Below are 16087 nucleotides of genomic sequence, written 5' to 3'. Positions count from 1 at the left end.
TGGAAATTTCGATTTTGATGATGACATAAGCCTTCTTGAAACTTGCAAACTGAGACTACAGACCTTTATAAATAGTGTTAAAGATGCAGCAGAACAATTTGGACCAGAAATCAGCACAAATAAAACAAAAACATGGCTACAGCAGGTCTCCTCTTGACATTATGTGTGGAGATGACCAATCAGATATGTGGGTTGAGTTCCGATACCTCGGTGGCATCTTAAAAAAACGGTTAAAATGCAAGAGAAGTCCATCTTAGGTTGGAACAAGCACACAGGGCATTTAACCGTCTTAGACGGCTTAGGAAATCTCAACAGTACACTTTGAGGACACAGCTACGACTGTTTCCAAGCACTGTTCTATCTGTACTGCTTTATGGATCTGAGACCTGGCACGTTAATCAGCAACATGAGAAAAATACAATCATTCAAAAAAGCCTGCCTAAGAAGAACTCTAAATATAAACTGGATCCGGAGAATAATAAATGACTCAATCAGGCAACAGGTCCAGCTACCTTTAACAACAGGCATTATCAGTTAACGTAGGTGGTATTACCTTTGGAATGTCATCAGGATGGGCAGTAACCACTTGCCAAATTCCATTCTCTTCTAACAACCAGAAGGGTCAAGAAGACGCGGCCGTTCTAGAAACACGTAAAGATGTTCACACAGAAGAAACTTGTCAAATATACATTCGTCTCTTCAGCTCAAATGGCAATCAGTACTAGCCACAGCACACCTCCGAGATGACTGAAGACTTTTTGTGGATGTCCTGAGTGCTTCTGGAGGCATAGGAGGAACTAAGATCTAAGTTAAGTTTTATGTTACTACCATACTATCTCGAACTTATCACAAAAGAACGAACTTATCACACAAAACCAACTTCAGATTTAACGTTGCATTCAACAATCTGACGGATTAAAAGTTTGCCCGTACAGAAGGGTGTCCAAAGTAGACTCGAGCTAAACATAGAATTTGACCTTGCGCAAAATTAGGTTGCATTATGGCAAAGTTAACAGTAGCAGGATGAGCAACTAGTATAGCACATTTAAAGAACAAAATAATAGACTTTTAGAGGAAAATATCTCGCGTTTGATCAAAGCTGTGTTTCCCATTTTAATTTTGAGTAGTTTAATTGTAATGATGATTGTAATGATGTAACGATGGAATGATGTAAGCAGATAATTGTAATGATGATTGTAATGATGTAACGATGCAATGATGTAAGCAGATAATTGTAATGATGATTATAATTATGTAACGATGCAATGATGTAAGCAGATAATTGTAATGATGATTGTAATGATGTAGCAATGCAATGATGTAAGCAGATAATTGTAATTACTTGAGACACATAATATAACCATATGTCATACCCTATCTATATATCTATATGTATATATAAAAATAAGTTGTCTGTGTGTCTGTCGAGTGACGTCATGTTTGTGTGTCGACTGACGTCATGTTTGTCGACTGACGAAATTACAGACCGGGACATCAGAACACAAATTACAACCGGGACAGCGGGACATAGGGAATATAAATGACGACCGGGACACTCAAAGAGAAAGCGACCGGGACACAAGGAACGTTCGATTAGCAATCACCATCAACAAAGCACCGGGACATAAATGACGACCGGGACACAAAGAATATTAATGACAACCGGGACACTCTAAGAGAAATTACAGACCGAGACACCGGAACACAAATGACGACCGGGACAAAAATGACTACCGGGACAAAGGGAATATAAATGACGACAGCGACACTCAAAGAGAAATTACAGACTGGGACACCGGGACACAAATGACGACCGGGACACAGGGAAACAACTAGAACGGGGACACCGGGGGGCAAAGGGGGATATATAAATGAGGACGGGGACACAGGGAATGTTTGATTGGCAATCACCATCAACAAAGCTCAAGAGCAATCATTAGAATAATGAGGTATAGATCTGAATACAGGCTGTTTTTCCCATGGACAATTATATGTTGCATATTCAAGAGTCGGTAAACCTGACAATCTATTTATATGCACAGACAATGGGACAGCAAAGAATGTTGTATATTCGCAAGTTTTACGTAGTTAAAATATATATATATATATATATATATATATATATATATATATATATATATATATATATATATATATATATATATATATATATATATATATATATATATATATATATATATATATATATATATATATATATATATATATATATATATATATATATATCATGAAAAGAGAAATCACCAATGTAACAGCACAAATACATAAAAAAAAAAAAATTAAAAAAAAAACGTCACCCCAACAGCTAGTATAAAAATAAGTTGTCTGTCTGTCTGTCTATCTGTCGAGTGACGTCATGTCAGCATGTGGTCATGAAGTTAGTTGTCGTCATGTTTGTTATGACGATGACGTCATTAAAAGTATTTAAGAAAATCGTTCAAAGGCAAATTTTTAATTGTAAGAAGATCGTGGACTGAAAAATGTTTAATTGTAAAATGACTGAAGAACCTACAATGACAACAGCCGAGGAAGCTGCTCAAAGAGTCTATGTCAAAATACTTGCGGCTGATAGAGAAAGTAAGAAAAGAAAGCGTGCCGAGGAATCACAAGAACAGCAAGAAAACAGGGTTGCGGCTGATAGTGAAAGTAAGAAAAGAAAGCGTGCCGAGGAATCACAAGAACAGCAAGAAAACAGGCTTGTGGCTGATAGAGAAAGTAAGAAAAGAAAGCGTGCCGAGGAATCACAAGAACAGCAAGAAAACGGGCTTGCCCCTAAAGAAGGCAAAACCGTGCAGTTAGATGAAAATCCACATGGACAGCGAGAGTCAAAACATATCAAAACTGAAAATGATAGCGATGATGATTGGGTTTGGGATTTTGACTTGGATAAGGTCATCAATGCCTACCAGATTTTAGTTCAAAAAAACAAAGGTTCGGCGATATGTATGTCATAGTGACGCTGAAAAATAAAGAAGAAAAAGAAAACCGAAAAAAGGCAAAAAATAAAAACAAACTAAAAAGAAAAAACACTCGAAGAGAAATTACAGACCGGGACAAAAATGACGACCGGGACAGAGGGAATATAAACGACGACCGAGACACTCAAAGTGAATTTACAGACTGGGATACCGGGACACAAATGACGACCGGGACACAAGGAATATAAATGACGACCAGGACACAGGTATTTAAGAAAATCGTTCAAAGAAAAATTTTTAATTGTAAGAAGATTGTTCAAAGAGATAGTTTTAATTGTAAAATGACTGAAGAACCTACAATGGCAACAGCCAAGGAAGCTGCTCAAAGAGTCTATGCAAAAAGACTTGGGGCTGATAGAGAAAGTAAGAAAAGAAAGCGTGCCGAGGAATCACAAGAACAGCATGAAAACAGGCTTGCGGCTGATCGAGAAAGTAAGAAAAGAAAGCGTTCCGAGGAATCATAAGAACAGCATGAAAACAGTTTTGCGGCTAAAGGACGTAAAACCGCTTAGTTAGATGAAAATCGACCTGGACAGAGAGAGTCAAAACATATCAGACCTGAAAATGATAGCGATGATGATTGGGTTTGGGATTTTGACTTGGATAAGGTCATCAATGCCTACCAGATTTCAAATGACGACCGGGACACAGGGAATATAAATGACAACCAGGACACAGGGACACAACTACAACGGGGACTTCACGGGCACAGGGGGATATATAAATGGCGACGGGGACACAGGGAATGTTTGATTAGCAATCATCATCAACAAAGCTCAAGGGCAATCGTTAGAAAAATGCGGTTTAGGTCTGAATACGGATTGTTTTCCCATGGACAATTATTATGTTGCATGTTCAAAAGTTGGTAAACCTGACAATCTATTTATATGGACAGACAATGTGACAGCAAAGAATGTTGTATATTCGCAAGTTTTGCGTAGTTAAAAATACATATTTACATCTATCCATATTTACAGGTGGGACACAGGGACACAACTACAATGGCACATAACTAATATTGCACGTAACGACTTACGCGCGCGGGAGGGCTTGGGGGGCAAAGCTCCCCCACCAACTAGGTGTTGGGTTGGCGCGAAGCGCCACCCCAACAGCTAGTACATAATATAGCAACACTACTTAGCAGACAAAAATTACGAACTAGTATGCAGTCTGAAAGCTACCTGATGAATATGGTATGCCAAATAACTGACTTATGGCACAGTTCAATAAAAGATTAAAATAGTAAGATGACACAAAAAAGAAAATGAATGAAAACGTTTGTTTCAAAGATATTACTTACCAATAGAGGGTCTAATTATAACGATCTTAAAATTCACATCTCCTGCCTCATTATTTAAAACAGTTTCTCCCAGCGACTTTGAAAATGTGTACGTGTTGGGATTTCCATTTAATAAGCTACAAATAGAACTGATTTAGTATCTGATCTTGAAAACTAGAATTTTTAATGAAATCTATTTTATAAATCAATTATAAGGAAATCTTAGATTCATAGGCCTTCTATTTATATAGCTTTTTTACAATCCCATCTGCAAAGAATAACAAACAATTTGTTTCATATTTATGGCACTTTATATTGTCATATAGACAGTAGTGTCAACTCAAGGAAATCTAAGGGGGAGGCAAAATTTATTTTTCAAAGCCTAGGGGCAATTTGCCCCCCTTTTCTGTCTACTTGAACGTCAACAAACCCTAAGTAAGTGTCAGCAATGCAGGTTACACCCAAATTATTGCATGACTCAGAGATATGGAATGGGTCAAATTAGGAAAAAACAAAATGGCATTATGACGCAGAAAATTTATAAGACAGTAAAAGGATTAGAGACCGGTTTTCAGGGTTCTTTACTGTTAATAGTGACCAGTTCTAAAGGTCACCTATTAAGGTAGAAAAACCATGTTTTGCATCAAAAGCTTCACTTTCTAAGCGTTACTATGACAAAAAAAAAGATCACGCCCTTCATAATAAAATCTGGGTTTTGAAATAAACAAAAAAAAAGCTGCTGAAATCTAATTATCCAACTGAATAAGACGGTAGAATCTGAAATTGGATAAATTAATAAAGCGGGTTGAACTTGTAAATTGATTTTAAATTTATCTTAGTTTGAAAATAACGCCTATTTTAAAATCTTTTAAGTAGATTAATTTAAAAACTTTCAGAAAAGCAGTTTTTCAAAGAAAAGTAAAAAGACACACAATATATTGATTGTGTTTTGTATTGTAAGAAGTATTTGTATTTTTTAAACAGAATTTGTGATCTGTAATTTTGCAATCTTTGAATTTACGATTTATTTTTTATTTTGTAAAAAGTATTTCGTATTTTGTAAGAACAGTAGGAACAGTTTTGTAAGAAATTTAGGATTTATTTTCATTTTGAAAGAATACATTTTGATTCATAAGAAGTATTTTGTAATCACGTTTTGTGATCTTTTAGGATGTAGGTTTGTTTTGTAAGAATTTATTTCTTGTTTTTGAGAATTATTTTTGTTTTTTACGAAGAATTTGTTATCTAATTTTCTTTGAAAAATTAATAATTTCTTAGGATGTATTTTGTTTTGTAGGAATTATTTTTTCATAAGAAGTGTTTATTGTTGTGTATTTTGTATTTTGTAAGAAGAGTTTGTCATTGTTTAGGATTTATTATCATTTCGTACGATTTTTTTTTTTGTTAGAAGTATTTCTTACGATTTAATAATATTTTGTGATTTCTTAGGATGTATTTTTGTTTTGTAACGATTATTTTTAATTTGTGGGAAGTATTTTTTGTTTTGTATGAAGAATTTGTGGTGTTTTTGTTTCGTAAGAAGTATTTCGTATTTAGTAAGAAGAATATGTGATTTATTAGGATACATTTTTGTTTTGTAAGAACTGTTTTTCGTGTTGTGATCAGTGTTTTGTATTTCATTAAATAAAAAAAAAACAAGTTTTTTTTAACTGAAAGTAAGGAGCGAAATTAAAACTTAAAACAAACGGAAATTACTTCGTATATGAAAGGGGCTGCTTCCTCATCAACGCCCCACTCTTTACGCTAAAGTTTGACTCTTTCTCTCGATTCTTCTTTTTAAAACAGTAAAAAAAACTTTAGCGTAAAGAGCGGGGCGTTGATGAGGAAGCAGCCCCTTTCATATACGAAGTAATTTCTGCTTGTTTTAAGTTTTAATGTCGCTCCTTACTTTCAGTTAAAAAAACTTGTTTTTTTATTTAATTTCTGAACGTTTTTGAATCAATGCATGTTTTGATTTTGGCTCTCAGCAGAGGAATAATTAAAACAAAATTTGCATTTTTTTTTTTTTTTGGCTAAATGGCTTTCTCATAATTTTGATCGAATGATTTTGAGAAAAAAGAGCGGGGGAGGAAGCCTAGTTGCCTTCCAAGTTTTTGGTTAACTAAAAAGGCAACTAGAACATTTAATTTTTTACGAATCTTTTTATTAGTAAAAGATTTACGTAACTTATAAATTAGCTTACGTAAAGAACTTTTGTATTCTCATGTTTTTATTACATATATGAGGGGATTCTCCCCGTCGTAAGTACCTCGCTCTTTACACCAAAGCTTAAATTTTGTCCCAATTCATTAAGAATGACCCCTGAACCACATAAGCCGTAGAATAAATAGTTGAAATTATTAAAACTACTTTAGCGTAAAGAGCGAGGTATTAGGAGGAGGTGAGCCCCTCATATGGGTAATAATTTCTGTTTGTTTTAAATTTTAATGCTGCTCCTTACTTCCAGTTGAAAAAAAACTTTTTCATATTTATTTTTTCATTGTTTTTTTAAATAATGCTAGTAAATCCTGCGCTCTCTTCATGGAAATTTTCTTCCCCCATGACAAATCTCGATGGACAAATCTTTCCATTTCGACGGAAATTTCCCCCAGCATATCCCCCTCTTCTCAACCCCTGCCCCAACAAAAAAAAAATCCTCCTGAAAACGCCTGTACACTTCACAATAAGAATTACTATATGTAAGCACTGGTCAAAGTTTGTAACTTGTTGCCCCTCCCACGGGGACTGTGGGGGAGTAAGTCCTCCCCAAAGACATAGTTATAAGGTTTTTCGACTACGCTGAATAAAATGGCTATCTCAGAATTTTGACCCGTTGAATTTGGGAAAATAATTAGCGTGGGAGGGGGCATAGAAGCCCTCCAATTGGTCACTTAAAAAGGGCACTAGAACTTTTCATTTCCGTTAGAATGAGCCCTCTCACAACATTCTAGGACAACTGGGTCGATACGATCACCCCTGGGGAAAAAAACAAAAAACAAACAAATAAACACGCATCCGTGATCTGCCTTCTGGCAAAAAATAAAAAATTCCACAAACCTCTACAGTAGGATTCTCTGATACACTGAATGTGATGGTGTGATTTTCGTTAAGATTCTATGACTTCTAGGGGGTGTTTCCCCCTATTTTCCAAAAAAAAGTAAATTTTCTCAGGGCTCGTAACTTTTGATGGGTAAGACTAAACTTGATGAAGCTTATATATTTAAAATCAGCGTTAAAATGCAATTCTTTTGGTGTAGCTATTGCTATCAAAATTCCATTTTTTAGAGTTTTGGTTACTATTGAGCCGGGTCGCTCCCTACTACAGTTCGTTACCACGAACTATTTGATAACAAGTATTTTATATTTTGTAAGAACAGTTTGTGAATGTTTAGGATGTATTTTTGTTTTGTAAGTTTTATGTTTGTATCGTAAGAAGTATTTTTAAATAGGAAAATACATATGGATGTATTTTTGTTTTGTAAATTTGTTTTGGTTTTTTGGAGAAGTATTTTGTATTGTACAAGAAGAATTTGTGATCCTTTAGGATAAATTTTGTTTGGCATGAATTATTTTTGTTTTAAAGAAGTATTTTTTGTTTTGTTTAAAATATTTGAATTTTGTAAGAACAGTTTGTGATTTTTTAGGATGTGTTTTCATTTTGTTTAACAAGTACTTTTTCTTTTGTAAAAGCAATCTCTGAAATGTTAGGATGTATTATTGTTTTGTAATTATTATTGTTTCAATTGTATGAATAAATTACATATTGTAAAAAGAATTTGTCATTTATTTGAATTTATTTTTCTTTTATGATCATTTGCATCATCATTTGCAGATCATTTGTATTTTAAGTTGAATTCCAAATTATTTCTTCTTTCAAAGATAGACCTGATTGTGTAATTTCCCATTTAGCCAATTTCCCCCATAAGATTACAAATATTTTACAAAATTTTTCTGAGAACATGTGCATCTCATAAATATTATAAAACTTTTGAAAGACCTTAGTTGAAAAGATATGGTATGTAAAACACATTAATACACATAACTTATACACAAGATAGCAAGACAGAAAAATACACTACAAACACAATATTAGTTACATGACATACAAAGAGCGACAAGCCCTCATTGAGGGGTAGACCATGACAGGAAAACAAATACGACTACAAAAAAATTTTAAATCATCAATTTATAGAAATAAAGAACAATTATTTGATTATAGAAATTACTATTTTAAAATCCTTCAATTTTTATACAAATCCATAGATCTTTAATCCAGTAGCTTTAGGTAAATATCTCAATGGTTAAAACAAGCAACCTTGCATCGGCATGATCAAATTGTATTCGACGAGTGGAATCAGGTTCTAGCATATTTTATGCTGTCCTACATCAATGTTAAGAGCCTCTTCCAAAATGTTTTGCCTATTAAATAAAAATATTTGACCCTTAATTATATCCAAAACATGTTGACCCTTTTCAAAAATGGAAATCTGGATAAGCCACGGACTTACACAAAGTATATCGTAATTGCCCACTATTTTTTCTCACCAGCCTTACTTTTTGACTCCTATGTCTACTCCTATGTCTTGTCTTTCGTAGATTTCCCAACTCCTTCGCAAGCCCTTACATCATCCACAAAGTAGTCGTTATTACCTCCTGTTTGAACAATTTGTCCTGTTTATATTCTACAAATGTCAAAAATCCCCAGCAAAATAGTTGAAAACTTTTATTCACTTCTCTTGGGAATTAAAAAATATCAAATATCCTAGAGCTGCTAAATGACACTGATCAAGACTATCTCAGACGCCTTTAATCTATTTCCATTTCAGCTGAATTCTACTACTACTACTTTAGCTACTGCCAATATTACTAAAGACTACTGCAGTATCGGACTGCCTGAGGCCTACCTAGTAATGTCAGCTTCTCCTCAATCCTGAACCATTCAAAGGCTCTATCTTTACACCCTCCCAGGAAGCTCCAGTTTCATTGAGATCTTTCCTTACGACATATTGTCATCCCAGCAGAGGATGAGTTTCTTTTCCTTTAGCCCTTGACAGTAGGCCAAAGAGAACGATCTTTGGCAATATTTAACCCTTCATCTGTGTTAGCTGTCATAGCCTTCTCAGCGTTTCTTTCATTATAGCACTAGAAAAGAGAATTGAAAGTTTTTGTACAGCTTACTGATTGAAATGCAGTAAGCTGTCCGATATCGGAGCAACCGGAAATGGTCTATATTTTAGAACCTTATTCGATTGGTGTACCGAAATATCGGCAAATAACTAATATAGAGAATCATGTTAAATACAAACTGTATAGATGGGAGAAATAGAGGAAAAATCAACCTTTTTGTAATAGAATTTGCAGTCTGATCATCCTGCCAATCAAGCAAGGATATTAAGTCGTCAACATCACAGAGAGGCTCATAAATTGTTTCATTCAGCTCTGATCGTATAGAATTTACATAAGCAGTTGAAACATGTACCAAGACCTGAAACGATTTTCCATGTAAGTTTAACCGGAAAGCAATGTGTTGGCAGAAACCCGAGTCAAAAACAAAATGTAAAAACATACATAAACGTAAAAATAAAATCAATATTAATTGACAATAATACAAATTTACATATTGTACATAATGTAAGAGAAATAAGAAAGAGGAACCACATTTCAATATATATATATATAAATATATCTATCTATATATATAAAAATAAGTTGTCTGTCTGTCTGTGGATGTGTGGATGGATGTGTCAGGTGACGTCACCTGAAAAAACTGGATCAGGTGACGTCAAAACTGAAAAAACTAAAAAAGGCAAAAACTACAAAAAAAACTAAAAACTAATAAAAAAAATAAAAAAGCTAAAAAACTAAAAAAACTATAAAGGTAAAAACCAATAAAAAACTAAAAAGGCAAAAACTACAAAAAAAAACTAAAAACTAATAAAAAAAAGTAAAAAAGCTAAAAAACTAAAAAAACTAAAAAAACTAAAAAAAGGTAAAAAACTAAAAAAAATAAAAAATAAAAAAAAACAAAAAAAAAGGAAAAAACTGAAAAATAAGCTAAAATAAAGGTAAAAACCAATAAAAACTAAAAAAAAAGGAAAAAACTAATAAATGACGACACTCAAAGAGAAAAAAAAGGCAAAAACTACAAAAAAAAACTAAAAACTAATAAAAAAAATAAAAAAGCTAAAAAACTAAAAAAACTAAAAAAAGGCAAAAACTACAAAAAAAAACTAAAAACTAATAAAAAAGCTAAAAAACTAAAAAAAATAAAAAAAAGGCAAAAACTACAAAAAAACTAAAAACTAATAAAAAAAATAAAAAAGCTAAAAAACTAAAAAAACTAAAAAAACTAAAAAAAGGTAAAAAACTAAAAAAACTAAAAACTAAAAAAAAACTAAAAAAGGTAAAAACTAAAAGAACTAAAAAAGAAAAAAATAAATGACGACACTCAAAGAGAAAGCGACCAGGACAAAAGGAATGTTCGATTAGCAATCAACAAAGCACCGGGACACAGGGAGTATAAATGACGACCAGGACAAAACTAAAAAATCTAAAAATCTAAATAAACTAAAAAAGAAAAAAAAAGGAAAAAAATAAAGGAGAAAAACAAAACTAAAAAACGAATGTATATACAGACCGGTACACCGGGATACAAATGACGACCGGGACACAGGGAATATAAATGACGACCGGGACACAGGGACACAACTACAACGGGGACACCGGGGGAAACAGGGGGATATAAATGACGACCGGGACAAAAAAACTAAAAAGAAAAAAAAACTAAAAACTAATAAAAAAACTAAAAAATCTAAAAATCTAAATAAGCTAAAAAAGAAAAAAAAAGGAAAAAAATAAAGGAGAAAAACAAAACTAAAAAACGAATGTATATACAGACCGGGACACCGGGATACAAATGACGACCGGGACCCGGGACACAGGGAATATAAATGACGACCGGGACACAGGGACACAACTACAACGGGGACACCGGGGGAAACAGGGGGATGTAAATGACGACCGGGACACCGGGACAGGGAATGGTCGATTAGCAATCACCATCAACAAAGCTCAAGGGCAATCATTAGAATCATGAGGTATAGATCTGAATACAGATTGTTTTCCCATGGACCATTATATGTTGCATGTTCAAGAGTCGGTAAACCTGACAATCTATTTATATGCAAAGACAATGGGACAGCAAAGAATGTTGTATATTCGCAAGTTTTACGTAGTTAAAACCATATATATATATCTATCTATATTCACAGGTGGGACATAGGGACACAACTACAATGGCGCGTAACTATTATGGCGCGTAACGACTTACGCGCGCGGGGGGGCTAATATATATATATATATATATATATATATATATATATATATAAATATATATATATATATATATATATATATATTAGTTACGCGCCATTGTAGTTGTGTCCCTGTATCCCACCTGTGAATATAGATAGATATGTATATATATATATATATATATATATATATATATATATATATATATATATATATATATATATAAATAAGTTGCTTGTTTGTGTGTCTGTCTGTCGACTGACGTGACAAATGACGACCGGGACATAGGGAATATAAATATAAATGACGACCGGCACACTCAAAGAGAAATTATAGACTGGAACATCGGGACACAAATGAGGACCGGGACACAGGGAACATAAATAACGACCGGAATTCCCATGGACAATTATATGTTGCATGGTCAGGAGTCGGTAAACCTGACAATCTGTCTATATGCACAGACAATGGGACAGCGAAGAATGTTGTATATTCGCAAGTTTTATGTAGTTAAAAACATATATATATAAAAATTGCGACGAAGACCACACTGACTTTCCATAACAAACAAATACAACGTAGAGACAATAGGGAAAATTTCAAGACAGTTATATATATATATATATATATATATATATATATATATATATATATATATATATATATATATATATATATATATATATATATATATGTATATATATATATATATATATATATATATATATATATATATATATATATATATATATATATATATATATATATATATATATATATATATATATATATATATATATATATATTAGTTACGCGCCATTGTAGTTGCGTCCCTGTATCCCACCTGTGAATATAGATAGATAGATGTAAATAAATAAATATATATATATATATAATATATATATATATATATATATATATATATATATATATATATATATATATATAAATTAGTTGCTTGTTTGTGTGTCCGTCTGTCGACTGACGTGACAAATGACGACCGGGACACAGGAAATATAAATGACGACCGGGACACTCAAAGAGAAATTATAGACTGGAACATCGGGACACAAATGAGGACCGGGACACAGGGAACATAAATAACGACCGGAATTCCCATGGACAATTACATGTTGCATGGTCAAGAGTCGGTAAACCTGACAATCTGTCTATATGCACAGACAATGGGACAGCGAAGAATGTTGTATATTCGCAAGTTTTATGTAGTTAAAAACATATATATATATATATATATATATATATATATATATATATATATATATATATATATATATATATATATATATATATATATATATATATATATATATATATATATATATATATATATATATATATATATATATATATATATATATATATATATATATATATAAATATATACATATATATATATATCTTATCTATATTCACAGGTGGGACACAGGGTCACAACTACAATCGCACGTAACTAATATGGTGTGTAACGACTTACGCACGCGGGGGGGCCTGGAGGGGGGCGCAAAGCGCCCCCCTCAATATATATATTTATATATATATATATATATATATATATATATATATATATATATATATATATATATATATATATATATATATATATAATATATATATATATATATATATATATATATATATATATATATATATATATATATATATATATATATATATATATATATATATATATATATATATATATATGTTCTTAAATACGTTTGCCCTTGAGCTTTGTTGATGATGATTGCTAATCGAACCTTCCCTGTGTCCCGGTCGTCATTTATATATCCCCCCTGTGCCCCCGGCGTCCCCGTTGCAGTTGTGTCCCTGTGTCCCGGTCGTTATTTGTGTCCCTGTGTCAGAGTCTGTAATTTTTCTTTGAGTGTCCCGGTCGTCATTTATATCCCTGTGTCCCGGTCGTCATTTGTCACGTCAGTCGACAGACAGACACACAAACAAGCAACTTATTTATATATATATATATATATATATATATATATGTATATATATATATATATAAATAAGTTGTCTGTCTGTGTGTCTCTCTGTCAGGTGACGTCATGTTTCTGTGTCGACTGACGTCATGAAGTTAGTTGTCGTCATTTTCGATATGACGGTGACGTCATTAACGGTATTTAAGACATTTGTTCACGGAAGAATGTTTAATTGTAAAATGACTGAAGAACCTACAATGGCAACAGCCGAGGAAGCTGCTCAAAGAGTTTATGCCAAAAAACTTGCTGCTGATAGAGAAAGTAAGAAAAGAAAGCGTTCCGAGGAATCACAAGAACAGCAGAAAACAGGCTTGCAGCTGATAGAGAAAGTAAGAAAAGAAAGCGTGCCGGGGAATCAAAAGAACAGCAAGAAAACAGGCTTGCGGCTAAAGGACGCAAAACCGCGCAGTTAGATGAAAATCCACCAGGACAGCGAGAGTCAAAACATATCAAAACTGAAAATGATAGCGATGATGATTGGGTTTGGGATTTTGACTTGGATAAGGTCATCAATGCCTACCAGATTTAAGTTAAAAAAACAAAGGTTCGTCGATATGTACTTCATAGTGACGCTGAAAAATAAAGAAGAAAAAGAAAACTGAAAAAAGAAAAAAGGTAAAAAACTAAAGAAAACTAAAAAGAAAAAACACTCAAAGAGAAATTACAGACCAGGACACAAATGACAACCGAGACAGAGGGAATATAAGTGACGACCGGGAACCTCAAAGAGAAATTACAGACTGGGACACCCGGACACAAATCACGACCGGGACAAAGGGAATATAAATGACGACCGGGACACAGGGACACAACTAAAACGGGGACGCTGGGGGCACAGGCGGGATATATAAATGACGACCGAGACACAGGGCTTGTTCGAATAGAAATTACAGACCGGGACATCGGGACACAAATGACGACCGTGACACCGGGACACATGGAATATAAATGACGACTGGGACACTCAAAGAGAAATTACTAACTGGGACACCGGGACACAAATGACGACCGGGACACAGGGAATATAAAATGACGACCGGGACACAGGGACACATCATTAGAATAATGAGGTATAGATCTGAATACGGATTGTTTTTCCCATGGACAATTATATGTTGCATGTTCAAGAGTCAGTAAACCTGACAATCTATTTATATGCACAGACAAAGGGACAGCGAAGAATGTTGTATATTCGCATGTTTTACGTAGTTAAAAACATATATTTATATCTATCTCTATTCACAGGTGGGACACAGGGACACAACTACAATGGCGCGTAATTAATATGGCGCGTAACGACCTACGCGCGCGGGGGGGCTTAGGGGCGCAAAGCGCCCCACCAACTAGGTTTTGGGGTGGCGCAAAGTGCCACCCCAACAGCTATTATATATATATATATATATATATATATATATATATATATATATATATATATATATTATATATATATATATATATATATATAATATATTATATATATATATATATATATATATAATAAGTTGTTTGTCTGTCTGTCAACTGACGTCATGTTTGTGTGTCAACTGACGTCATGTTTGTCGACTGACGTCATTATAAGGATTGAGCTGTATGTCGTCATGAAGTTGTTTGTCGTCTGACGTCATGTTTGTCGACTAACGAAACTACAGACCGGGACAACGGGACACAAATGACGTGTTATCTCTGTTATAACGTAATAGAGGCAACAATCTTGACAGGGCCTTTTGAGGGTGAGGCTTTTCTTATTCCAAGCATTCTCATGATTCCAATGGATCTGCCTTTTCAACCTAAAAGATTGCAATTCCCAATTTGATTAGCATATTTAGTTTTCAGTCCAGAACCACTAAAGCTATTATGTAAATATCAAAAATATTTATGTTGTCTGAGCAATAATTTTTAGTTTTTATTTCAAAATAGAAAATTACCTGACAATTTTAGAATTATATCTATCTTCTATATATATAAATATAAGTTGTCTGTCTGTGGATCAGGTGACGTCATGTTTGTGTGTCGACTGGCGTCATGAAGTTAGTTGTCGTCATTTTTGCTATGACGGTGACGTCATTAAAGATATTTAAGACATATATGTTCACGTAGAAATCTATTAATGTTTAAGTTTAAAATGACTGATGAACTTACAATGGCAAAAGCCGATGAAGATGCTCAAAGAGTCTATGCCAAAAAACTTGCTGCTGATAGAGAAAGTCAGAAAGGAAAGCGTGCCGAGGAATCAAAAGAACAGCAAGGAAACAGGCTTGAGGCTAAAGAACGCAAAACCGCGCAGTTAGATGAAGATCCACCTGGACAGCGAGAGTCAAAACATATCAAAACTGATAATGATAGCGATGATGATTGGGTTTGGGATCTTGACTTGGATAAGGTCATCAATGCCTACCAGATTTTAGTTAAAAAAAACAAAGGTTCGGCGATATGTATTTCATAGTGAAGCTGAAAAATAAAGAAGAAAAAGAAAACTGAAA

General features: G+C 33.4%; 1 protein-coding gene across 1 annotated transcript in view; it reads right to left on the bottom strand.

Annotated features, from left to right (window-relative positions):
* LOC136028826 (putative fatty acyl-CoA reductase CG5065) overlaps nt 1-16087 on the bottom strand; it is a 70019-nt gene that overhangs the window by 26630 nt on the left and 27302 nt on the right. The window contains exons 3-4 of the mRNA XM_065706752.1: nt 9618-9763; nt 4300-4415 (exon numbers count right to left, since the gene is read on the bottom strand). Coding sequence (XP_065562824.1) covers nt 4300-4415; nt 9618-9763 — 262 coding nt within the window. The remainder of the gene's footprint in view (nt 1-4299; nt 4416-9617; nt 9764-16087) is intronic.

Source organism: Artemia franciscana, chromosome 7, assembly GCF_032884065.1.
Source record: "Artemia franciscana chromosome 7, ASM3288406v1, whole genome shotgun sequence".
In the NCBI taxonomy this organism is placed as follows: Eukaryota; Metazoa; Arthropoda; class Branchiopoda; order Anostraca; family Artemiidae; genus Artemia; species Artemia franciscana.
The sequence above is the reverse complement of the archived record's forward strand: the minus strand, read 5'-3'. Positions and strand labels throughout refer to the sequence as shown.